Source organism: Protopterus annectens, chromosome 5.part0 (genome assembly GCF_019279795.1).
Source record: "Protopterus annectens isolate FY-2018-M chromosome 5.part0, PAN1.0, whole genome shotgun sequence".
NCBI classification, from domain to species: Eukaryota; Metazoa; Chordata; order Ceratodontiformes; family Protopteridae; genus Protopterus; species Protopterus annectens.
Window position 1 is genome coordinate 1,844,493,934 of NC_056735.1, and position 25,557 is coordinate 1,844,519,490.

At 45.3% G+C, this 25,557-nt stretch overlaps 1 protein-coding gene across 1 annotated transcript in view; it reads left to right on the top strand.

The window, feature by feature from the left end:
* CKAP2 (cytoskeleton associated protein 2) overlaps positions 1 to 25,557 on the top strand; it is a 741,255-nt gene that overhangs the window by 477,636 nt on the left and 238,062 nt on the right. Inside the window, exon 7 of the mRNA XM_044071663.1 lies at positions 7,076 to 7,148. Within this exon, the coding sequence (XP_043927598.1) occupies positions 7,076 to 7,148 (73 nt within the window). The remainder of the gene's footprint in view (positions 1 to 7,075; positions 7,149 to 25,557) is intronic.

Genomic DNA, 25,557 nt, shown 5'->3' on the forward strand with positions numbered 1-25,557 from the left:
AACTCCATTGCAGAAACCCTTTTAGCCAAACTGCCAATCAATAACTATAAATTCATCTATATATATATATATATTGGGTTAGGTGACTTTAATATAGCTTGGGCTACCTGTAGGTCCCCCAATCCCATTAACCACATAAATCTTTATGGTTTCTCACAAATGATAACCACCCCTATTATAACCCACAAAGTGCTAAGGAAACCATACTAGACTGGATTCTCATAAACAGTCACCCTACATAAACCAGGAACCCTTCCAGATGACATCAGTGACCATGCTCTTACCTATATAATTAAACAAAAACTTCATAGGCCCAATCCTACTATTTTCAAAACCTCCCGTTAAAAAAAAAAAAAAACTTTCACCCTGAGAACTTCCAAACAGAACTGAAGGCATGTGACTGGTCACCACTGCTCCATCTTCAACTTGATGAATCAATCACCTACTTTACTTTAATACTAGATTCCTTCAAATCCTAGATTTCCATGAATCCTATTGGTCATCCCGAATAAAGACCAAAACTGCCCCATGGCTCACAAAACAAACTAGGGAAAAAATCTTCCTAAGAAATAAAATCTGGGCCAAGTGGAGAGCCTCTAAAAGCCCTTCTGACCACCTTTGCTTTAAACAATTAAGAAATGCCGCCAAAAAAGAAATTCTGCTAGACAAAAAAAAAACTTTACCTTCACCTCCAATGAACCCACAAACAAAAACCACAAAATTTCTGGTCAGCTATGAACAAATTATTTCACCCAGGGCTCTCCAAGTCTCCCACCCTATCAGGAATCGCCCACAATTACCCTAAACTGATAGCTGATTCCTTTAACAACTACTTTATAGAAGCCATACAAACTCTATCTAATATTCTACCACCCACTAGCTCCCTCCCACCTAATACCACAACAAATTCAGTTCCTTCTTTTCACATACAACCTACATCCCTCATTTCATCCCTCATTTATAATCTCAGTCAAAAACTCAAACCATGCACCCCTTCTGCGGACTGTATACCAGCAGAATACCTGCAAATTGCAGCTAAAGTCATTGCCTACCCTATTTCTATCCTCAATAGAACTATTTCAGAAAATAAAATCCCTCTTAGGTCTCTCACATCATTCCTCTACACAAAGGTGGGACATCAGCTGATATTTCCAACTTTAGACCAATTGCCCTACTCTCTTCTATAGCTAAAATAATGGAAAATGTATCCACCAGCAACTACTTCACCATCTAATCCACAACAATTTACTTGCCAACTGTCAACATGGTTTCAGACCATCCCCTCCCCGTAAACCTTTGAGTTGCCTCAAGGCTTTATCCTAGACCCTCTTCTCTTTTCAGTGTTTATTAATGACCTAAATACTAAAATTCCTCAAGCCACCTGCATACAATATGGTGAGGATTCTACTTTAACTAGGTCCCCAACCTCGCTCCAGACCCTCACCCAATCTGTATTTCATACTGTTGAAAATTGGTTCATGCAACACTGCCTCCTCCTGAACCCCAAAAAACAAAATTATTACTCTTTACCCCTACTCTAAAATCACCACAATTTCTCTTCACTATAACCTCTAACAATGGAACCACCATATCACCTGATACCACAACCCGTCTCCTGGGCATAACCATCGACAACAACCTTAGCTGTGACGATCACATCAACACTACCATAAAATCTGTCAACAAAAAACTAGGTTCCTTGTATGGAATCAAACCCTTCTTTACACCAACAGCCAGAACCACTATAGCCCAGACTCACCTGATATCTACCCTGTTCTGTGCTTTTGCCATTTATACTAATATTTCTAAAAACAGCCTTAAACTTGCCACTAGCTATAATAACATAGCCAGATTTGCCACTGGCAACCCCTTTAGAACCCACCACTGTGTCAACCTCAAACAATTGGGATGGTTAGAACTGGAGCACCAACTTCTCTGTCATCAATTTACTATAACCCAAAAGATACTTTACCACCCTAATACCCCAATCCTCACTAATAGGACTACCCTTTACAACTCTTCGCTCAGCCAATAAGTTTCTAGTTTCCACTATTAAATTCAACAACAAAGCTGGAGACTCACTTTTCACTAACACAGTGGGAAAAGCCTGGAACCAGCTTCCAAGTGAATTTTCTACTCTCTTCCACACATTTTTAAACATCTCAAAGAACATTTTAAAACTCACTGGCTTTGTCCCTGCACAAACCCTGTCTGATTTTCCGCTTTACCCATTCCTGCTCTCCCTTTTACTTCACTTCTCCAGTGTACTATATTGCTCAAACCTTTCAATGTCCTTTTTGCTGTACTAGGTTTCCTACTTGTACTATCAAAAAAAAAAAAACTTGTTATAACTTTTTTAAAATGTATTACTCTTTGTGTTTTTTTGTTTTTCTATTTTCTTTCACAAATATTCCAATATTGTTATTATCTGTACTTGATAATAGCTTATGTTTTTATATTAATATTGTATAATAAGCTTTTCTGTCTATGCTTGGAGCTTTTCTCCCCAGGCCTCTACTGAAAATGGACATGTATCCAGTTAGACTAGCCCGGTCAATAAATGTAAATAAATAAAATAATAAATAAATAGTTGTGATCTGTATTCCAGATGTGTGTTTAGGTTTGTGTGTGCGCATCTATAACATACATATATTTGTGTGAATATCTATAATATTTATACATGTGTGTATCACACACACACACACACACACACACACATATGTATTTATGATAATATATGAATGTATGTGTGTTTCTGTGGTAATTGGACAAACTCTATCTGAGGCATTTCAGTGACGGGGGATTCTGGGCATGGGTGAGAGCCTGTACCTTTGATCTAAAACTCTGAAGAGTAGCCAATATCTGATCCAGTTATATCTTTTGAGAAGGACAAAAGCGGACAACACAAATCTATCATTATGGTAAATACATAACATTTATTTTCGTGCCCAAGGCAGTCTGAGCATTTCAGCCAGTCTATTCTGCTCCTAGTCTTCTGTCCAATTTAACAAAGAGAAGGGGGGAACAGGCTGTGCTCAGCTGAGATGCATTAGGATAGCACATTTCTTCAGGAAAACAAATCGGGTTTCTTGCTTTGAAGAGAGCCTGATGGTAACTACATAAACTTGCCAAAGTAGCCGACAAGCTCTTATGAGTATGTCATTGCAGTGTGCTATTGGAGCACATTCCACTGGGGCAACAGCAACTTCAGCAACTACCTTAGAAATGTTTCTGCTAAAGACATTTGGAAGCTGCCCGATTGACTATTCCCTATACCTTCACCAAACACTGCAAGTTGAACAGGGGTTCTTTTAATAGGCCAATATCCTGGGTATAACTAAATACTGCAAATATGAGTTAGTCACCCTTTCTGAAATAAAATAGTACAGTTGTATCTTCCATAACAGTAGAGTTTCAAGGTGAGTGAGTGTGCTTACATATATATATATATATATATATATATATATATATATATATATATATATATATATATATATATATATATATATATATATATTTATATATATATATATATATCTATGAGAGAGAGACATGTAGAAATAACATGTATGTGTGCGTGTGTGCACATGTGTATATGTATAGACATACGCGCGCACACAATACTGAGATTAGCAAAAGCACATGCCCTGCATGGCTTCCAGGCTGAAAGTTATTTGACAGTGCTGAATATATATGGGAATCTTGTGTCATCACTTTTGCAGGTTTGGCCTGCATTATTCTTCATAGGAAAGATCATTGACTATTCTTCATAGGAAAGATCAATGACTATTGGAAAAAAATCCAACAAGGGCACAGTGTAGAAGGTGGCTAAACCTAAATGGTACAACCTCCTAGTATGCTGCACAATGTCCCAGCAGGTATTGTCTGGAAGGGTGGATGCCTCCAAGTCTAAGAGCTTAAGAAAATTTGAGGAATTTTACTTTTTTGAGGGATATCCTAGCAGGTATTCACAACAGAAAATTGATCATAATGCAGCCACTAATTAAGCTATGAATGATCCTGTTTTAGTAATGGAAAACTAAAGCAAATCAAGGATGAAATGTTCTAAAATTTTTGATCTGATGTTTTCATCCATTCCTCAAAGAATGGGTCTCTGATCTGACCCTCGGATCTGTCTCGGCTTCTTTCTCTAGATTCTAGGATCCAACTCTCAAGCTCCTTCCTTTACCCATAATACCCCTAAACCACAGAATTAACTGAAATCTCATTTGCTGCTCTAACAATTCGGTTCGGATTGTATTCTTTTGAGCTCTGGGGTGCCTTTGATAGGTTTTATGAGTAAAAAAGTTTCTCTTTCTCCTTAGTAAATTATTTCTTTAGATAAACTGTAGTTTTTCATGTCCTTTTTCTCTGCCTTTTTAATGGTATTTCTTTTTTTACCGTAGTTGGTATTGACCTTTCCTTTCTTTACTGTCTAAGGTAATCTTTGTTGCTGTTGTTGGTTAACGTTACTTCTGTCGGTTTTTAAAAATATATATATAAAATGTGTGTGTGATTATATGTATGTATTTGTTTTTTTATTTGGTATTACTTTTGAAGTTGTTTGGCATGGCTGAAAAGCTTACCGGGTTTAAAAAGTGTACAGGGAGGGCATTTGTTTAGGCTCTTCCCAATTAGGAGTGCCTTGTGAAATCTGTGCTGGATTTAATCACCAGCTTCTTCCACAGCTTCTACATCAGGTGCTTAACCCCCATCCCACCCTACCCCCCACCCCCCAAAAAAAGCAGAAATCTTCAGAGCTCAGGGAGCGTAGGAAGTGCTGTCCTATCCAAATTATTTAGTCACCTCATAAAGTTAGTGTCAGATCCGATACCCTCTAAATCCTACTGTCGTAGTCTCTAAATCTGTTGGGCTCTGGAGTCCCTGCTTTCTTAGGAGTTGGTGTCTCCTAGGCTCAGATCCCCCTTTTTTTGAAGGAGAGACCTCTAGGAAGTTGTTTCTTCCTCCACCTCTTCCTTGATCAGGTCCTCTCAGAGTCTTTCTGAGATAGATGGGGACAAGATGAGGAAATTCCTTAGAGCACAGATCCAGGTGGGGGTTTTACTGTCCGTCTCCCATCGGATCTGTGAGCCTTCAACCACCTTCGCAGCAGGTTGTGACTCCTCAGATTCGACCAACAGTTTTGGAGCCATTGGATCCGAGAGTGCCTAGAGTCGAATCATCAGATCCAAAGATACCTCCTTTGACTACAGTTTCCCTGACTTGTATGGCACTGATCCCCACTGAGTAGGATGAGTCTTGGTTCCAGCACCAACACTTTGGCTCTAAGGGGATGACTTTGACTCGGACATATAAGAAGCTGTTGCTTCCCCTTGGAGCCTCAGTGCTGGACACCTCCAGTCTGACTCCCTCCTCAGAAAGGGGAGCCGGAGAGGGGTGGAGAATCAGCTGAGCCAAGAGCTTCGGCTACAGTGAAGTTGGTTTCTACTTGTCCTGGCCACTGTACATTTGATATAGTGAAGAGAGTTTTCTCCCATCCGAGAGCTGCTTCAGCTGTCACCTACTCCGATGTTCTCCGCGTTCCTGCATTGGATTTGAGCTCTAAGCCTAGTCACCCTACTCCACAGGGACAGTCAGCCAGTAAGGGCTTCCAGTTGGTTCCTATTCAGGAACTTCCCATGTCTTCCAATACTTTTACAGAGCATACTGCTGAAGAAGTTCTAAAGAGATTGTGCAAGAGGAGGCACTTAAATTCCCCTCAGAAATCTTGGACTGAAGACAGATTTTGATGAAGGGGAAGGGTCCCACAGAAAAGTGGTTGGTCCCCCCCAAGCCCTTCACAGGAGGAGTCTGTGTTCCTGGAAGCCTTCGGGTCTGTTGTATCTGTCTTGGGTTATCTGCTGCAATTTAATTCCTACTGCTCGTTTTCATCCTTCAGTGGACTCTGGCAGTACAGTAGTCCTTTCTTCATTAGCCCTTGCAACATCCTCTAAAGCTGCAGTGACTCCTACTGTGATAGATTCAGTCTGTGATTTGTCAAGGATGTTTCTTTATCCTCCCCCTTCCCCCTCCCCAATCTCCACTTTGATCATGGAAGATTGGGTTGGGTGTGGGCATTTCTTGGGTTGGACTATTTAAGACACGTGGTCTGCAGAACAGACCAAATTGCATATAAATGTCTTGCTGATGAGAGCGGCCTTTTTAACATTGCAGGCCTTTCAGAAGTCTCTTCTAGGGACAATTGCTCTCCAAATGGGCAATGTCAGTTTGGTACGTCAATAAAGGGGAACCAGATCTTACCCCCCTTTGCTGAGAAGCAATGAGGGTTTGGCAGTGGGCAATCTCCTCCAACCACTTTCTTGTAGTGACTCGCAATTCAGGGAAATCCAATACTCTAGTGGACAGGCTCAGTAGAATTCTCCTGATGACCCACTAGTGGTCTCTCATCCAGTCAGTGGCAAACATGATCTGCGAATGGGGTTAACCTTGCTGTGATCTGTTCATTTCTTTCCATGTGCAGCAGGTTCTTTGCTATAATTTTCCCCTAGGGACAGTCCAGAGATGCTCTAGTCCACATTTGGCCCTTCAGTCTACTTTATGCTTATCCTCCCCTACCTCTAATCTCCACATTCCTTCAGAAAGCGCTCTGGTTGAAGAGCAAGGTAATTCTCATTGCCTTCTCTGGCCTCTACAAGTGTAGTCCCCCTTCCTATGGTCTCGTCTTTTATGTCTGACCCATCCGGACATTGCAGGCCTCAGGTTGACCACATTGTTTCTGTAATTCCAGTTTTGGCTAGACCTTGCAGGCTTTCCTCTCCTGTTCGCCAAATTTTATTGTAGCCATTCCAGTTTTTTGCTGTATTATGATTTTTATATTTGGAAGGTTGTATATAGTAGCAGTAAACTCTAGCTGAAGTAATTCAGTGGTTTAGGGACATTATAGGTAGAGAAAAGCTAGATAGTCTTATCCTAGAATCTAGAGAAAGCAGCCAAGTGAGATCTGAGATCTCTTCATTGAGAGGAATGAAAATGGAAAACATGAGTATAGTTATGGTGAGTAGATAACTTTTATTGAAGTATGCTGACTTGGGTGTGATCATTTTTATGTTTTTAGCCTACAGATGTATTACGGAATTCACTTGCTGAGATTCTGAAGAAAGCCTCAACTCCTCTGAAACCTAGTCATGGTGAGTAGTGTCCCAATGTTTGCAATATTCTCTTATCCCAGAGAAGGATAATTAGTAAGCAGGAAGATGATTTTTGGCTGAAAATACTTAACTTTTGCCTGTAAGTAATTTGAATAACTATTTGCCTTTCTGCTCCTTGTTTGATTCGGGGCTTGCAGTGGTAGTTATAAGAGAAAATGAAGGCATATTATGATGAAAATGTTGGCATCCTAATGTTATGAAGGCTCATTTGACAAATTGATTTCTCTCTAACAGGAGGGGTAATGTGGCATCTGGTCCTTCCAAATTAGCATTTTAAATCAATTTCTTGCAAATCCTATATCAGGTTGTGTCCGGGTATATAGTTTCGTACACAAGTCTCTCCTTAATTATAGAATGTTTTTACTACAAGTTGAGATTCACTGGCTCAGGGGCTACTGTTGAAAGTATAGATGTAATGTGGCCCTATCTCGCCTACATTCATTACTGACTGGCTCGGAGCCGTTAATCGGCTCCGACTCAGCCTATAGTTACTAGCACGAAGTCTCTAATTGGCTGGGCTAACCCGGTATCCCAAGATGCACCACATCCAACCCCCAGATCTCGTTTGCCGCTCGTTGAGTTAGGACGTGGTCTCGAGCTTGGCTGTGGCGAAGTACCCTATTTAAACTATTTTCATAGTTTTCTTCTGTTAAACTTTCAGACCAAAAGCTATTTTCATAGTTACGTTGTGTATATCTTGTGTGTGAGTGCTATATATTGTGGTTTGGACTAGTTATAGTTTTGTGGTATCCTTGTGTTTGGCGGGCTAGGCCCATTTAAATTAGAGGGCCTTGCCCTCTCCTGTCTGTTACCTTTGTTCGTGTGTTGGGGCGTTTAAGTTGGAGTCCCTTTCTCCCTGCCTGCCCTTCTCTTGTGTTTGTGTGTTGGCTGTGTTTACTATGTCTGGTAAGGACCAGAAGGAGCATAAACCTGGTTTCAAGAAGTGCACCAAATGCTCTTACAAGATGTCTTTGACTGATGGCCATGCCATCTGCGTGTATTGTTTGGGCACCATACATTTGCAAGAATCGTGTAGCGTGTGTCATTCTTTTAATTCCAGAGTCTTGCAAGAGAGAAAAACTAATTGATTCTCAAGGGCTTTGTAAAACCTGCCTTTGAAGAAGCTTTGGAATCTTCTTCCCCTAGTGGAAAATCTAAGCCTAAATCAAAAAAGAGGTCTCTGTCTCAGTCTAGTTCTTCGGAGCCATCGGAGAAGAGATTGAAGACAGTTTCACCTTCCTCTGCTCCATTGGCCTCTGAGCTGCAGGACAGTATTTCTGTGTCGGAGTCGACTCCCTCAGCTCCATTGGTGTCAGCGCCGCAGAAGGTTTCCGTGGTACTGGAGCCGACATTGGTTCAGATTCTCCTGGAGCCAATTCAGAGCTGTTCTCCTAATCTTATGCTGGATCCTAGTCTTATGCTGGATCCTTTGGAAAAGATTTCTCGACCCCCTTCTGTGTCCTCTAAGTCTTCCAGGTTGTCTGATTCGGATGTGGATAGGGTGGTACAGAGGCTCCTCCAGTCGCCGGTGTTGACTAAATTATTTTCGGCTCCAACCCTGTCTGCTCCGGAGCCTGCCCTCTTGTTGGTTCCGATTATTCCTCCTCTGAGCACCTCTGTCGGAGCCGGAGTGTGCTGCCTCGAGTGAGGTCCTTGGGTCGGCCCCGATACCCCAGTTGGGCCTTTCGGTTCCGACCTCTGCTCCAACCTTCTCTGTTCCATCTTCTGGTTTCGGTACTCTGGTTTCCTGTCGGACCCGAGGGGGGATACATCGGCACTCCAAACCTCGGCTCAGTCTCTCCCTCTTGGTGCATCGGCTAGGGGAACCCCAACTCAGGTTATGGTTTCGGAGACTGGTTGGTCCTCTGATTCTGGTGGACCCACCTTCGAGGCCATGAGGAGTGCACTGGCCAGGTCCTCAGTGACATCACTCGAGTCAGCCACTCCTTCCCAGAACACCCCGGCTAGACCCTCTGTCCCCCTATCAGTGGACAGTGAAGTTCCAAGGCCTGAGGATACCCCCATGCATGGTCCCCAGCTTTGAGGGCCCTTAAGAGTCCTTGCCTGAGGAGCCTCCCAGAAAGAAATTGTGCGAGAGGAAGCACATAGACTCCCCGGACGAGTCAGTCACCTCAGATACCGACCTCGATGATGCAGAGGGGTCCCCTAAATCGTCCTCCGATGTCTCATTCTCTGACATCCTGGAGATTTTGAGGCAGAGAGGCGATTGGCCTTCCAAACCCCCCTCTGAGGATGAGTCTGTCTTCCTCAAGGCCTTCGGAGCCTGACCTTCCGCTTCCTGGGTGTCTCCACCCTTCGAATTGTTGGACCTTATTTTTGTCGAAGGGTGTGGGAACACCCTGACTCCGTGGAACCGGTACCCAGCCACCCAAGTTTCTATCTGCACCCCCAGGAAAAGAGTTCTTAACTAAAGGAGTTCCTGTAGATGCTATGGTGGTGGCGTCTGCCACTCAGCAAGAAGTTGCAGAGGCTTCTGCTTCCATTCATCCTCCTAACAAGGAGTCCAGGAGTATGGATCGGTATGGGAAGCGTACCCTGTCTTCAGCGACCTTTACCCTGAGGTCGTTGAATTACCTTTGTCACTTTACTCTGCTCCAAAGGGATCTCCTCGAAGAATTGGGAGATACCCTATCGGGTAACTTGCTTGAGGCGGTGAATCAGACTGTCAATGCCCAGTTGTCTACCCTTTCCTCTATTGTCAACTCATCCATGAGGCTCATATCCTATGCGGCTGAGGGGCCGGGTAGGGCAGCTAGCTCAGGTGTAGCCCTCAGGAGGCAAGCCTGGATGCGCCTGTGTCACTTCGCGGAGGCCTTCAAGTCTTCCTTCACGGACGCTCCCTTTGATGGGTCCTCACTCTTTGGACCCAAAGTGAAAGACACTCTCACCAGATGTGAGCAGGAGGGTAAGACTTTGTCTGCCGTAGGGGCCCGTTTTTCGCTTCCCTCTAGGCCTTATCCCAAGGCACAGAGGGGAAGGAAGATGTGGTTCAGGAAGTCTCCCTGCCAATCATGGTGACCCCCCCCCTCCAGGGGCAGAAGAGGGGGGAATTACTCTGGAAGGCATCGCCCTAGGGGTGGGGGAGGCCCCCGCAACTCGGGAGACCGCGAATCCTTTCGTGGATCCTCCTACCAACGTCCCTGAGGGACTGCCTGGCTGTGTTGCTCCGGAACCAGTCGGGGCCATTTTCCGAGGCACCCTCAAGCCTGGGAAAGCATCACTCAAGATCGATGGGTGCTCCGAATAATTACCAGAGGTTACACCATTCCCTTTATCACGTTCCCTCCCTCATCCAAGAAAATCCCAGACGTTCTACCCAGTCAGAGGGATCAAGCAGCGCTAGAGGTCTCAAAGCTGCTGGAAAAAGGAGTCATCCAACCAGTCCCCTCAGACCAGTCTCCTCAGACAAGATCGGATCAGGAACTTACTCAAGATTATTTTTGGTGCCGAAAAGACAGGGGACCGGAGACCTATCCTGGATCTCCGCCGTTTAAACCGCTTCGTCCTGAAGTCCAAGATGTTATGTGATCCTATCTCGCCTACATTCTGACTGATGGGTTCGGAGCCGATCCCTCTGCTCCGACTCTGCACGCTTATGCTATAGAGCGAGGCCTCTAATTGGCTGAGCTATCTTTATCCCAGGATGCACCACCACTAATCCCCCAGATCTCGTTTGCCGCTTACAGAGCTTGGACGTGGTCTCAACAATTGGCTGGGCTAAGTACTATTTATTAGGCTTTTTCCTGTCAGTATTTGCTTCATTTAAACCCAAAAGCTGTTTTAACGGCTATTCCTTGTATACGGGTGTTTTTGTGATTTTTAGTTGAGGTTTTTGTGTTATTTCCTGTCAGAGAAGGTTCCCGTTTAAGTTAGAGGGGCCTTCCCCTGTGGTTTCTACTACCTTAGTGGTTGTGTGTGGGTCAAGTACCCGTTTAAGTTAGAGGGTCTTGACCCTCTTTTTCTCTTTGAACAGTCTTGTTTTAAAAAAAAAAAAAAAGGTCTTTAGTTTAAAAATTTAACACTAACCTAGTGGTATATATTTTTCTTGTGTGTCAAACCTTTTTATTTTTCTAGTTGTGGTAAGTGTATTTCAGCCTGATTATGTCTAAAGAACATAAACCCTCTGGGTTTAAAAAATGCATGAGGTGTGGCTTCAAAATGTCCATAACGGACGACCACTCCTCGTGCGTCTATTGCCTAGGTGCTAAACATCTGCAAGAGTCGTGCAGTGTATGCCACGCGTTCTCTTCTAGAGTCCTCCAGGAGAGGAAGAACAAATTAATCCTCAAAGGATTAATCAAGCCTTCCTTCGAGGAGGCTTTATCTTCCTCTCAGTCTCCTTCTAAAAAGAGTGTCGGCTCCGACCAGTCAGTCGGAACCGACCGCTAAGAAAACTAAGCAGACTTCTCCATCGGCTCCACGGACTTGGGCCGAGGTCGGAACAGTCTGCCTCGATGCCTCCAGCCTCGACCCTCTGGTTTCGGAGCCGAGGTCTGGGGCATCGAGGCGGGTCACCCTCATCGCATCGGCTCAGACTCTTCCCCTCGGGCGAAGTCCTTATCGGCACCGAGGGAAATTTCCTTGAAACCTTCCTCGAGCCGATAATTGTTGAGTCATTTGGAGCCAGTCCCGAGCCCTTCGGAGCCGATGGAGAAATCGGTTCGGGCCCGATCGGTATCCTCTAGATCATCCAAGATGTCTGATTCGGACATAGACAGGGTGCTCCCGACTCTTCCAGTCTCCGGTGTTCCAAAGATGGTTTCGGCTCCAGCCCATTTGGCTTCGAGCCGATAGTCCACCCCTACTGTGTTTCCTCCTCCAACAGCTTGGCACCGTTGGAGCGGGGCTGGTGGAACCAGTGGAGGTGTTAGGTCGGCCCGACCCTTGCTCCAACTCCGGCTCTTGGGTCGGAGTTCAGTGCACGGACTTCTTCCTTCGGCCCTGGGGAGGCTTGGGATTGATGCTTTCGGTCCCAAGTCTCCCTCTTGGTGCGTCGGCGGCAGGAGTTCCGTCCACTGTCGTGGCCACGGAGGGGGACCCTCCCAGGATTCTGGTGGTCCCGCCTTCAGGGCTATGAGGAGTGCTTTAGCCAAATCCTCCTTGGCTACCTCCACAGTTTCCCCAGCTCCTTCCCTACATTTGGAGACTAGGTCGTTGGCAGTCCCCCTGTCCTTAGCGGAGCCCCTGGGCCTCAGGTTACCCCCGCTGGGGCTTCTCCCCCTCCTGGAGGTCCTTCTGAAGCCTCTTCGGAAGAACCTCCCAGGAAGAGAACGTGCAAGAGGAAGCACGTTGACTCCCCTGATGAGTCTCTGACATCTGACACTGATCTCGATGATGCAGAAGGGTCCCCCAAGTCGTCCTCGGATGATGTCTCCTTTGCAGACATCCTGGAAGCCCTAAAACAACGAGGCGGCTGGCAGTCCAAACCTCCCTCTGCTGATGAGTCTGTGTTCCTGAAGGCCTTCTGGGCTCAGCCCTCCGCCTCCTGGGTGTCTCCGCCCTTCGAGCTCTTGGATTTGATCTGTCGAAGGACGTGGGAACACCCAGACTCTGTGGAACCAGTGCCCGCTCGTCCGAACAAGTTTCTCTCTGCGCCCCCGGATAGAGAGTTCCTTACTAAAGGTGTGGCCGTAGATGCTATGGTGGTGGCATCCGCTACCCAGCAAGATGTAGCAGAGGCTTCTACGTCCGTCCATCCTCCTAATAAGGAGTCTAGGAGCATGGATCGGTACGGAAAGCGCACCCTTAGTTCAGCGGCCTTTACACTGAGGTCCTTGAACTACCTGACTCACTTTACGAGATTTCAGAGGGATCTGATTAAGGAGCTATCCGATACCCTCTTGGGTAACCTGCCTGAGGAGCTGGCCCAGACGGTTGGCTCTCAGCTGGCTACAATGTCGTCCATCTCGAACTCGTCCATGAGGCTCATTTCGTATGCGGCCGAAGGCGTAGAGCGCAGGTACAGGAATTGCTCTACGAGACAAGCCTGGCTCCGCCTGTGTCATTTCACGGAGGCCTTTAAGTCTTCATTTGCCGACGCCCTCTTTGATGGGTCCTCCCTGTTTGGACCCAAGGTAAGACACACTTACCCGCTGTGAACAGGAAGGTAAGACTCTGACTGATGTAGGGGCACGATTTTCCACTCCCTTTCGGCCTTATCCCAAGGCTAAAAGAGGAGGGAAAATGTGGTTCCGTAGATCTCAGAAGCCTTACCCCTCTCAGCAGGAAGGTTCCCCCTCCAGAGGCAGAGGAGGGGAAATTCATCGAAGACGCCGTCCCACAGGCGGCAGAGGCCCTCGCAACACTGGAGACCGAGTCCTTCGTGGCTCTTCAGCTTTCATAGTCCCTGAGGGATTGCCCGGCTGTGCTGCTCGAGCCAGTCGGGGTCGTCTCGAAGCACCTGAAGGCCTGGGAAGGGATCACTCAGGACCGATGGGTGCTTCGGATTATCGCCGGAGGTTACTCCATCCCATTCTCTCACCCCCCCCCCAGTCCAAAAAATCCCGGACCCGCCACCCAGTCAACGGGATACCGCAGCCTCAGAAATTTCAAAGCTGCTGCAAAAAGGAGTCATCCAACCGGTCCCCGCAGACCAGATCGGATTAGGGACTTACTCAAGATTCTTTTTGGTGCCAAAAAAGACCGGGGACCTCAGGCCCATTTTGGACCTAAGCATCCTGAACCGTTCAGTCAGAAAGTCCAAGTTCCAAATGATCACTCTACAAACCATTCTCCCATTGTTGGAGAAGGGTATTTGGATGTGCTCCATAGATCTCAAGGACGCGTATTATCCTATCAGGATACATCAAACGTCCAGGAGACATCTGCGCTTCAGCCTAGGAGGCAGTCATTTTCAGTTCCGTGCGCTGCCCTTTGGTCTCACCACAGCCCCCAGGGTGTTCACCAAATGCTTGGCAGTAGTGACTGCTCACCTGAGAAGTTTAGGATTCCAGGTGTTTCCGTACCTAGATGACTGGCTCCTAACTGCCACCTCCAAGCATCTACTTCTGCGGAGCCTACAAGCCACTATATCACTGGGCAATTCCCTTGGAATCACCTTCAATTGGCCAAAGTCTGTGTTGCGGCCATCTCGAAGAATAAGATTCATAGGGGTAGAGATAGACTCAAACCAGATGCGGGTCTATCTACCTACAGACAGAATTCAAACCATTCAAAATCAAGTTCGAGCCTTACTCCCCAGGTCCAAAGCCCCAGCCAGAATGGTCCTGCAGCTATTGGGATCCATGTCTGCCATGGTTCTTCTAGTTCCCTTGGCAAGGTTGCACATGAGAATCCTCCAGTGGCTTCTTTCAACTCAGTGGTCCTTTCAGGAACTCCCTCTCAATCACCTCATATGGATCACGGAATCTTGCAAACGGGACCTTCGCTGGTGGCTAGTGCCCTACAATTTGGATCATGGACGACCCTTTGTTCTTCCTCCGGCGGCCACTTTGACCACGGACGCCTCCCAGATGGGGTGGGGGGGGGGCATTCCCTGGGTAAGTCAGTCCAAGGCAAATGGCACCCGGAAGAGACTCCTCTTCATATCAACATCCTAGAAATGAGGGCAGTACTCCTGTCCCTTCAAGCCCTTCACGATTATCTCCCTCAGGGCGTAATTGCTGTTCTCTCAGACAACATTTCAGTTGTCTGGTACCTGAACAAACAGGGAGGGACCAGATCCTATCCTCTTTGCAGAGAAGCCATGAGAGTTTGAGAATGGGCAGTCTCGACCAAACGCTTCCTAGCGGCTACTCACATACCGGGCAAGTCCAATGTCATAGCCGACAGATTGAGCAGAACCATCCTCTCTCCTCACGAATGGTCTCTGAATATGACAGTTGCAAGGCAGATTTTCAGCGAATGGGGAGTTCCGTGTTGCGACCTCTTGACTCCTCTGAATCAAGTGCAAAAATTTTTCTCCCTAACCCTGTTCCGGGGAAGAGCCCCATGGACGCATTAGTCCATCCTTGGCCCACCAGCCTGCTTTATGCCTTCCCTCCAGTTCCTCTCCTCCCCAGGGTGATTCAAAAGGCATCTCTCTTAGGGAGCAAGATGATCTTAATTGCTCCTTACTGGCCTCGTCAAGTGTGGTTCCCCTATCTTCGGAAACATGCTCTGGAAGGTCCATGGTTCCTCTACTGATTCATCAGTCGAGACTATTCCACCAGTCCCTACACACCTTAAAATTGACGGCCTGGCTCCTCCTCTTCCGACGATAGTCAGGAGTCATACACTGGATCCAGATGTTGTGCACATATTATCTTCAGCCCACAAGTCTGCTACAAAGAAACTGTATTCTAGCAAATGGAAAAGGTTCGCTATTTGGGCTCAACTCCGGGGCCTGCACCCCATTTCTACTTCCGTGGCAGAAGTACTAAAATTTCTGACCTCTCTTTTCAATCAAGGCTCTTCAGTTTCTACCATCAAAGTACAATTGGCAGCAATTTCTAATTTTCATGAATCCATAGACCCACCTTTAATGAGCAACGGATTGTGTAAGACCTTCTTGAAAGGTGCTGCTTTATTAAGACCTCCGATTTCTCATCCTGCACCTCCATGGGATCTCGATATAGTGTTGCGTGCCTTGACTTCTTTCCCCTTTGAACCGGCAACTACCTGTGATCTAAAGTTTCTATCATGGAAGACGGCCTTTCTAGTGGCGATTACTTCAGCCAGAAGGGTTTCAGAGCTTCAAGCTTTGTCAGTGAAACCCCCGTACTTGGTTTTTCATACAGAGTATCCCTCAGACCAAATCCTTCTTTTGCTCCTAAAGTTTGTTCTACTTTATGCTTACAACAATCGTTAGAGCTTCCAGTTTTTTTCCCCGAAATACTCTAACAAAGCGGAGTTCATATTCCATACACTAGATGTCCACAGACAGTTACGTTTTTATTTAGATAGGACCAAACAAATAAGGAAAACAGATCAGTTGTTTGTATCCTTTGCAGAAAACAAATTGGGCAACGCTGTCACAAAGGTCACTATTGCCAAATGGATCAGGGACTGTATTACTCAAGCTTATATTTATTCTAACAAAGAGCTTACCACCTCTGTCAAGGCTCATTCTACAAGGGCTATGGCTACTTCGGTAGCATTTCATTCTAAGCTTGTTATTGGTGACATATGTGCTGCGGCTACATGGTCTTCCCCGCACACCTTCATTTCCCACTACAAATTAGATGTGGCATCTAGAGGACGAGCTTCATTTGGTTCCACAGTGCTCAGGAGTGTTTTCCAATGAGCCACCCGGGATTTAGGTGCTAGGGACGCTGTCCCATCAGTCAGAATGTAGGCGAGATAGGATCACATAACATCTTTTAGTTATGTACTCACCATAACTTCAGATGTTTGGGATCCATCTCGCCTACATTCCTAATAACCCACCCTCCTTCCCCCTTCCTTGGATATCAGAAGGTCCGAATCCTGTTTCATCTTGAAACATCTAACAATGTTATATATTCAAGTTGTGCATGTGTGCATGAATGCGGACAAACAAGATCTGGGGGATTAGTGGTGGTGCATCCTGGGATAAAGATAGCTCAGCCAATTAGAGGCCTCGCTCTATAGCATAAGCGTGCCGAGTCGGAGCCGAGGGATCAGCTCCGAACCCATCAGTCAGAATGTAGGCGAGATGGATCCCAAACATCTGAAGTTATGGTGAGTACATAACTAAAAGTTCCGAATGGTCACTCTTCAGTCCATTTTTCCCTTATTGGAAAAAGGAGTATGGATGTGCTCCATCGACCTCAAGGATGCCTACTACCATATTAAGATAAACAAGGCATCCAGGAGTCACCTACCCTTCCGTCTGGGTGCCAGTCATTTCCAGTTTCATGCCCTGCCCTTTGGTCTCACCACAGCCCCCAGGGTGTTTACCAAATGTTTAGCAGTGGTGACAGCTCACCTGAGACGACAGAGATTCCAGGTGTTTCCATATCTGGACGACTGGCTTCTCACCGCTCCCACCAGGCATCTATTCTAGAACAGCAAGGCTACCATCACATTGGGCCAATACCTAGGGATTACCTTCATCTGGGAAAAATCTGTCTTGCGGCCATCACAGCGTTTTGCATTTATCAGCGCAGAGCTAGACTCCGTCCAAATAAGGGCTTTTCTTCCAACAGAAAGAATAAAAGTGCTACTGGCTCAAGTTTTGGCCTTACTACCTCTCAAAGTCCAGGCCAGACTTGTTCAACTATTAGGGTCAATGGCAGCTACCATCATGCTAGTACTGCTAGCCAGGCTACATATGTGGATCCCTCCAGTGGCTTCTGTCGGTCCAGTGGTCCTTTCAGGAATTCCCTCTGTCTCAACTGATTCTTATCACGGAATAATGCCGACAGGACCTACGTTGGTGGCTTCATTCACGCAATCTGGACAAAGGGAGCCCCCTGACCCCACCCCACCCCCGTCTCCTACCACCACAGTGACCACGGACGCTTCCCAGATAGGGTGGGGGGGGCATTATCTGGGCAGAACGGTCCAAGGCACGTGGCAGGACCACGAGGTACACTTGCACATCAATGTCCTAGAGATGAGGGCCGTGCTACTAGCGTTGCAAGCACTTCAGAGCTCTCTTCCCAAGGGAACGATTGCTATCCTTTCCGACAGCATGTCAGTCGTGTGGTACCTGAACAAGCAGGGAGGAACCAAGTCCTATCCCCTCTGCAGAGAGGCCATGAGAGTGTGGAACTGGGCGGTGTCTTCCCAATGTTTTCTGGTGGCAACGCACATTCCAGGGAAGTCCAATGTGATAGCAGACAGGCAAAGCAGAGCTATTCTGATGCCTCGCGTGTGGTCCCTGAACGACCGAGTTGCAACTCAGATCTTCTCCAGGTGGGGTCAACCTTGCTGCAATCTGTTTGCCAGTCCCATCAATGCCAAGTGCAGCAGGTACTTCACTCTGATCCCCCCTCAGGGGGAGTCACCCATGGATGCTCTAGTCCACGATTGGCGCCCCGGTCTGCTTTATGCCTTTCCTCTGTTTCCTCTATTGTCAAGAGTGATTCAGAAGGCAACTTCTTTGGGAAGCAAGATGATTCTAATCACACCACACTGGCCCCGTCAAGTTTGGTTTCCTTTTCTTCGGAAGTACACAGTGGACGGCCCTTGGACTCTGGACCCAGCTCCAGACCTATTGACTCATCTGGTGGGGCAGTTCTATCCATCACTACGAACCCTCAGGTTGACAGCTTGGCTTCTCCACGTCCATCCTTAGTCAGACTACACTCTTTCACCTCAGGTGGTACATATCCTGTCTTCCTCCCACAAGTCCTCCACTAGAAAGATGTACTCTAGCAAATGAAGGAGATTTGCTATTTGGGCTCAAGCACATAATCTAGACCCCTTCACAGCCCCCTTGTCTGCAGTCTTAGACTTTTTGGCTATGCTCTTCAGACAGGGTTCCGCTCCCTCTACCATTAAGGTACAGCTGGAGGCCATTTCTAATTTCCACGTTTCATATGAGCCTTCCCTTATGGGCCATAAACTTTGTAAAGCCTTCCTGAAAGAAGCCTGGTTACTTCGTCCCCCAGTAGCACAACCAGTCTTGCCATGGGATTTAAACTTGGTGCTTCCAACCATAACTTCTGCTCCCTTTGAGCCGGCTGCCACTTGTGAATTAAAATATTTGTCTTGGAAGGCAGCTTTTCTGGTCGCCATTACTTCGGCCAGGAGGGTATCGGAGCTTCAAGCCCTTTCCATTAAAAGCCCCTATTTGAGCTTCCATAAGGATAGGGTTTCCTTGAGACTCTACCCTTCCTTCCTAAGGTATCTTCCACCTTTTGTCTTCATCAATCCATTGAGTTGCCAGTTTTCTTTCCAAAATTTTCAAACAAAGCGGAATTCAAATTTCACCAGCTGGATGTACATAGACCGCTAAGGTTTTATTTGCATAGGACGAAACTCCACAGGAAATTGGATCAATTGTTTGTGTCCTTTTCAGAGAACAAGAAGGGTAGCCCTGTGAGTACTATTGCTAGGTGGATTACGGACTGTATTTCTTTTATTTACGAATCAGCAGGCAGAGTTTTACCTTTCCCGGTTAAGGCTCATTCTACCAGGGCTATGGCTGCCTCAGTAGCTTATGCTAAGCTCTTTGGATGACATCTGTGCTGCGGCCACCTGGACCTCTCCACACACCTTTATTTCTCATTACAAGCTGGACGTGGCATCTAGAGGCCAGGCTTCATTTGGTTCCATGGTGCTTTTCCGTGAGCCTCCCAGGATATAGGTGCTAGGGACGCTGTCCCGTCAGTAATGAATGTAGGTGAGATAGGACCACATTTCATCGTTATGTACTTATTAACGATAGATGTATGTGGTCCATCTCGCCTACATTCTTACGTACCCACCCACCTTCCCCCTTCCTGGTGGACTTGGAGGAAATTACGTTCTTAGACCCTTCTGAGGATGTTATTTTTTTCTCTTCTTGCTTGTGTTATTTTCTGTGAGGTTATGTATGTAACACTTGTTATATGATTGGCAAATGAGATCTGGGAGTTGGGCGTGGTGCATCTTTGGATACCGGGTTAACCCAGCCAATTAGAGACTTCGTGCTAGTAACTATTGGCAGAGTCAGAGACTATTCCCGGCTCCGAGCCCGTCATTAATGAATGTAGGCGAGATGGACCACATATATCTATCGTTATGGTAAGTACATAACTAATTGTTCAAGTTTGTTTGAGAAGTAAATTTTCTTTTGCATGAGAACTATCCACAAGTGAACATGTGTCCTCTCATTTTAACATAAGGCAGTCAATCTTCCCTGGAGTTGTATCTGTCTTCCCTCTGTGGTGGGGATGACAGCAGGGCGATTGTAACATGAGTAGCCTATGCTGTCCTCTTTTTAATGCAAGAAGCATATAGTCCTTGTTTGCAGGAGTCTCTGCTCCTTCCTGGCTACTTCAAAAAGCTGAAAATAAACTACATTTTCATCCCATTTCTACTTAATTTTCTTTTGTATAGAAATGGTTGGTTGATGGGATTTTGTGTGTCCCACAATTGTGCCTGCAGGAAATCATGCAGTTTTCCTGAAAGACTGCCTCTTACAATGCATATTTTGCCTGGGGTAAAGTGTGCCAAGTTGAAGACTTTGCCCGTTAAAAGCATTTTCAGACCTTCATAGAGCAGAATTTTTTTTTATGGGAAAAGGGATATTTGCCCTCTCTCCAAATTGGAGAGTCCTCATTTAGGGATTGGAAGAAGATAAAAGATCTCCTTCCAGTGAAAGGCATATGCATCATAAGCTTGAGAAACTATTAAAGGTAACGGTTAAGAAGCCATGTGACACAAAACATTTGGTCTTTGTTCCCATTTAGAAGCTTGAATGACGAAATGCTAGAGTCTCACAAGATTGAGCAGAAATGCTTGAATCCCATAAGAAATTGAAAAAAAGTTTCTTTTTGCAGAGACTTGGACTGTGCAGGATCATCACCCAACAAGATCTTTATATTGGCAGTTTCACCACTGTGGTGTGATTTTGGAGTCTGAATATATATATGTAGCAGAGGATGTGGGGATACAGGGGGCTTGCCCCTCCCCCCTCTACAGTGTGCCTTCTGTTCGATCTTGTGTTTCACGCATTTGGGCATTTAAGCTTCTAAATGAGAACCATGGTCTGAGACTCCAGTGATAGCATGTAAGCCTGAATACCTTTATCTTGAAGAGGCACAGCTTTGTCCTGTGCTCTTTTATCAATATCCTTCTCAGCATTTTGCCTTTTGGAGGCAGACAGTGGGTTTGCAGTAACTGGAACCCAAGCAAGCCTCTTGAATTTTTTGTAAGTGTGCCACAGCTTGTCCATAGATATTCCCAAAGGATACCACCTCTGCACACTGGCCAGAATTCTTTGATCACAGCCCATCCCCTACCACCCACCACCAGTAAGCTGTAAAGTTATGGTACAATAGCATTCTGAAACAGCGTTTCCTTGTATTAGACTTTTCCCATAACTTCCTAGCTTTTGGTTGCAGTACTGTGTAACCCTGAAACATCTACCCCCCACTGGTGCTAGATTTGGCCCCTGCAATTTTCTGTTACACAAAACAAATTGCAAAAGTTTGTGTTAGCCTTGCAGTAGACTAGTCACATTCTGACTGTGTTAACTTCTGGGGTGCCTCTGCAAAAAAAAAAGGAAAGACATACCTCTATGGTGATGTTATCTGAGGTGGAAGAGGAGGATATGGCTTATTTTAGGATACATCTGCTCCTCACTAGCTACAGTACAGTTGATGCACCACCTTTGGGATCTGCTTCAGAGGCTGTATGCTTTGTGTAGACCACAAACCTTATGGGGATATACTTTATCTGGGGGTGGCGTTGATTATCCGGGTTCCATAAACATTATTTAGTGCTACTTTGCATGGAATAGTCCAGGCCCACAACTATTCCTTCAGTGATCCACGTATTGGAGGACAAATGAAATGATTGCTTCATACTTGGTGTGACCACTCTTTATGGGCTTCTTGGCAAATACCAATATTTGTGTATGAATTCTGTGGCTGATGGTGTTATGGTGTCTTTGGAGCACCTGAGCTCAGCATCCTCCCATTAACCAGGAAAGCAGGGTGTTGGGCAGGTTTGGGGGGGCAGGTTCCTAATTAGAGAAACTGTAAAAGAGCAAACTGCCAGACGTGTATATGATATTATGAGAAGAATAAATGGGACACAGATTCTGAAACTTTAAGGAATAGGCTTTCAAGTTTGACACAAATTTTAAAGGTGGTAAGTACGCAAACAGGTTTGGTCCATACTGCTTTAAGGGGTTGGTAAGCATGGAAACAGGTTTGCATCATGCTACTTTGAAAGGTGGGTAAGCATGCAAACAGGTTTGGTCATGATGCCCTGGATGCTTTTGCTAGGGTAGCTGTTGCAAGCACAGGTTAGGTGTACCTGACTCAGAATTCAGATCTTCCCTGAAAATGTGAATGTGTGGTTACTTTATGCCGCCACGGAGAGGGACTTGATTTTTGTCCTTCATTCACAGGGTATATTTAAATAAAAGTGAACATAGTGCCAAACAATGCAATCATTCTCCTTCCCCAAGATGCAATGGAAGTTGCCACCCCAGGCATGGCCACTTTACTGTAAGCAGTCTAAGGCTGTCACCTGTAATGAAAGTTAGAGGCAGTGTTGGACAGAAGGAGCTGAAGCAGGAAGACCATGTTAACACATCCCCTCTTGATATTGAGTGAATATTTTTGGTACTGATTAGGAGGACCTTCTTCCCAACCCCTTTAAAATTTTGGGCAGAACACTTACCTGACATTTGGTATTGCCTGACGTTAGATGTTTGGAAAAGAGTTGCACAGATTATGGAAGTTGCACAGATTATGGGATAGAATTCATGAGGTAGGCAACTCCTTCACAACCTGCCCACACAGGATCAGGACAAAGATTTTTACGCAAGACTTTTTTTTGACCAGAGAATAATGGAGTTGAGATCATTCCAAATTTGTCTTTGCTAAACATGTTTTTCCTGGTCGAAAACTGAAAGTGTTTATCTTACAGGCCCTGCATTCCATGTTGCTAAAGAATGCAATTATAACCTTTGACACAAATTTCCCTCTCTATCCATAAAGACCTTAATTTCCCCAGATTTACTGCAATGTGGTGGCTTAAGACCTTTGCCTCACAGCTTCATTTACTATGTAGTTTTGCATGGCCTCTATATAGCGCTGATACATGTCTTAACTCTACATGCACAGTTCCTTGATTTCAAGATACGTCACAGGAGGAACATGGCAGATTCATGGAAAGAGCTGCAAAAAGCACTTTTGGCTAACATCAAAGATTGAAACAATACGAATTTCATGAAATTTAATCATACTTTGACTTCAGAATGGGGTCCATTCCTATCATGGTATTAGAAACCCAAAAGATTTGGAGAAATTAAAAAGAAATTTTATAGAGAATTGGGGAAACAAAGTAAAAGGAATTGAAACACCACCCATAAAAGAAGAAATAAATACATTTGGAGGATTATTCATGAAGATCCCGTGGAGGGCAACAAAGATGGTAAATGGATAGAAGTAAAAGAATAAGTTCGAGTGTACAGGATATGAAATGGGATGAAGTAACAGCCAGAGAAATTTGAAGCAAAATTAAGGAAAGCTCCTAACTGGAACTCTACTCCCCCCCCCCCCCCCCAGCTCAGATGCAGTACCTGACTTCTGGATAAAGGTATTAATGTAATTGCACGAAGATTTAGCCCCAAGTAAGGACTACGTATATGCTCATCCTAAACAGACACCAATCTGATTAACAACAGGAAAAATGATGTCCCTTAAGAGTGAACCTGCAAGCTATCCTAAGTTAGACTAAACTTGCCTTTCAACTATGTATAAATTGTATACTGGAATGGACACCAGAGTTTATGGTCATTTAGAAGAAAAGTCAACCATGGCAATAGAACAGGAAGTCATATGAACAAAGGGTCATTTGTTAAAGAAAACTCATAATGGAGATTTTTTTTTTTTTTTTACAAAAGTATGACATGGATAATAAAAAAGCATTTGACAGTATCCCACATATGAATGGAGTGCTTACAGATGTACGGTATTCACCCTACATTGATCAGTTACATAAGTGACCATAAACTGTGGTAAACCACTTTGCAGATAAGCCATGATAAAGGGCAAATTATCCCAGGGATAAAAATTCAAAGGGGATATTCCAGGTTGACTTTGTCACTGCTGCTGTGTTGTCTTGCCCTTAACCCATTAAGCGGTCTACTTAACAGATTTAGATCATGCTTACAGTTTGGCTGCCAGAAAACAACGTGTAAAGACTTCTCATCTTTTTGTGGATGATTTAAAACTATAGTTAATTAGATGAGCTGAAAGAACAACTGCAAATAATCAAAACATATTCAGATGATTAATAGAGCAGGGTGGACTGAGATTACCCACGTTGAAGGGGTATTTCAGAGCAACACAGTTAAGGCTCCTATACATAGCACAAGCACACAATTTATAATTCAAAGTGGAAAGAGATGATGAAACGGGGGGCGAAACTCAAGTAACTGGGAATCTTAGTTTTTCATGTTCTCTCATGTGGGCTCAGATCCTAACTTATCTGATCCAACTCTGCCATTACTAAGCTTGTGGCAACCAAAAAGCTCTTGGACACCTCCCTGTTGTCTCTGATCTCGTTTGCTGCTTTGCGAAGACGTGGTTTAACAGTTTATTCTTGGACATTCAGGTGATATGTCATTTCTCAACCCATTTTAGCTAAATTCTTTGTAGTGCATTTAGTTCCTTTCCTCCATGTTTCTCTTTCTAAATCATCTTTGCCCACAGTAACCATTTTTATTAGGTTACTTTCTTTTCCTTTCCCTCCCGTTTACCCTTAGTGATACCTTTACTATTTAGTAGCTTCTCCCATCCTTGAGTTGCCTTTCTGTATATATTTAAAAAAAAATTCCTCTACCTTTTAGTATTTCTTCTTTTTGTTTACTGGTTTGTGCGCATGTGTGTGTGTGGCTGTGAGCGCGTTCACTCTGCCATTTCTTTACTCTTGCCATGGCTGGGAAGCACGATAAGCCCATGGGCTTCAAAAAAATGTACTAAGTGCGGCCACAAAATGCTGTACAGTGACTCACACACTGTGTTCACTGCTTGGGCCCCCACCATCTGCAGGAAGACTGTGCTACCATTCCTTTAACCACTGTGCCTTGGTTGAAAGGAAAAATACTTATTCTGAGGGGTTTACCATCATCCTTTGAGGACATTTCTGATAGTGACCCCCCCCCTTTATTGAGGCCATTTCTGATAGTGACCCCAAATCTGTGGCTAAACCAAAATCTGCTCATTCTTGCCCTCCTGTCTGGAAGTTCGGATAGAGGGAAGAGGCCTTCCTAGACTCCATCAGAACTCTCTGAGCCAAGATCAGTCTTCCAAACCTTCTGACTCAATTGGAGCCTTCGGCGTTGAATACTTCTGATCTGGCTCCCTCTGCTCCGATCTTGATAGGTAGGGGCCGTTGCAGTTGGATCCAATTTCCAGCCCTTTTAATCCTATAAACCTCCCTGCCAAGCAGACCAAGATTTCCTTCGGTATCTTCTCATTCTACCAGAAGCCTTACAGAATAGGACATGGAACAGATGGTCCAGAAAATTGTCAGTGCAGTGCATTACTAAGTCCCCCTCTGCTTTGACCCAAATGATCCAAGATCTATCCAAGCCATTCACTCCCCCTTTTGTTCCTCCTCCAACTTGAGGACAAGCCTTGGAGTTTTTGGATCCAATACGTCCGGTGACTTCCTGCTCAGATCTGAAGATTTCCCTTTCCTTTGTTGAACTTTTGCTCAGAGCTCTCTGGCTTTCTTGGAGCCATAACGATTCTTGTGGACCACTGGTGCGGTC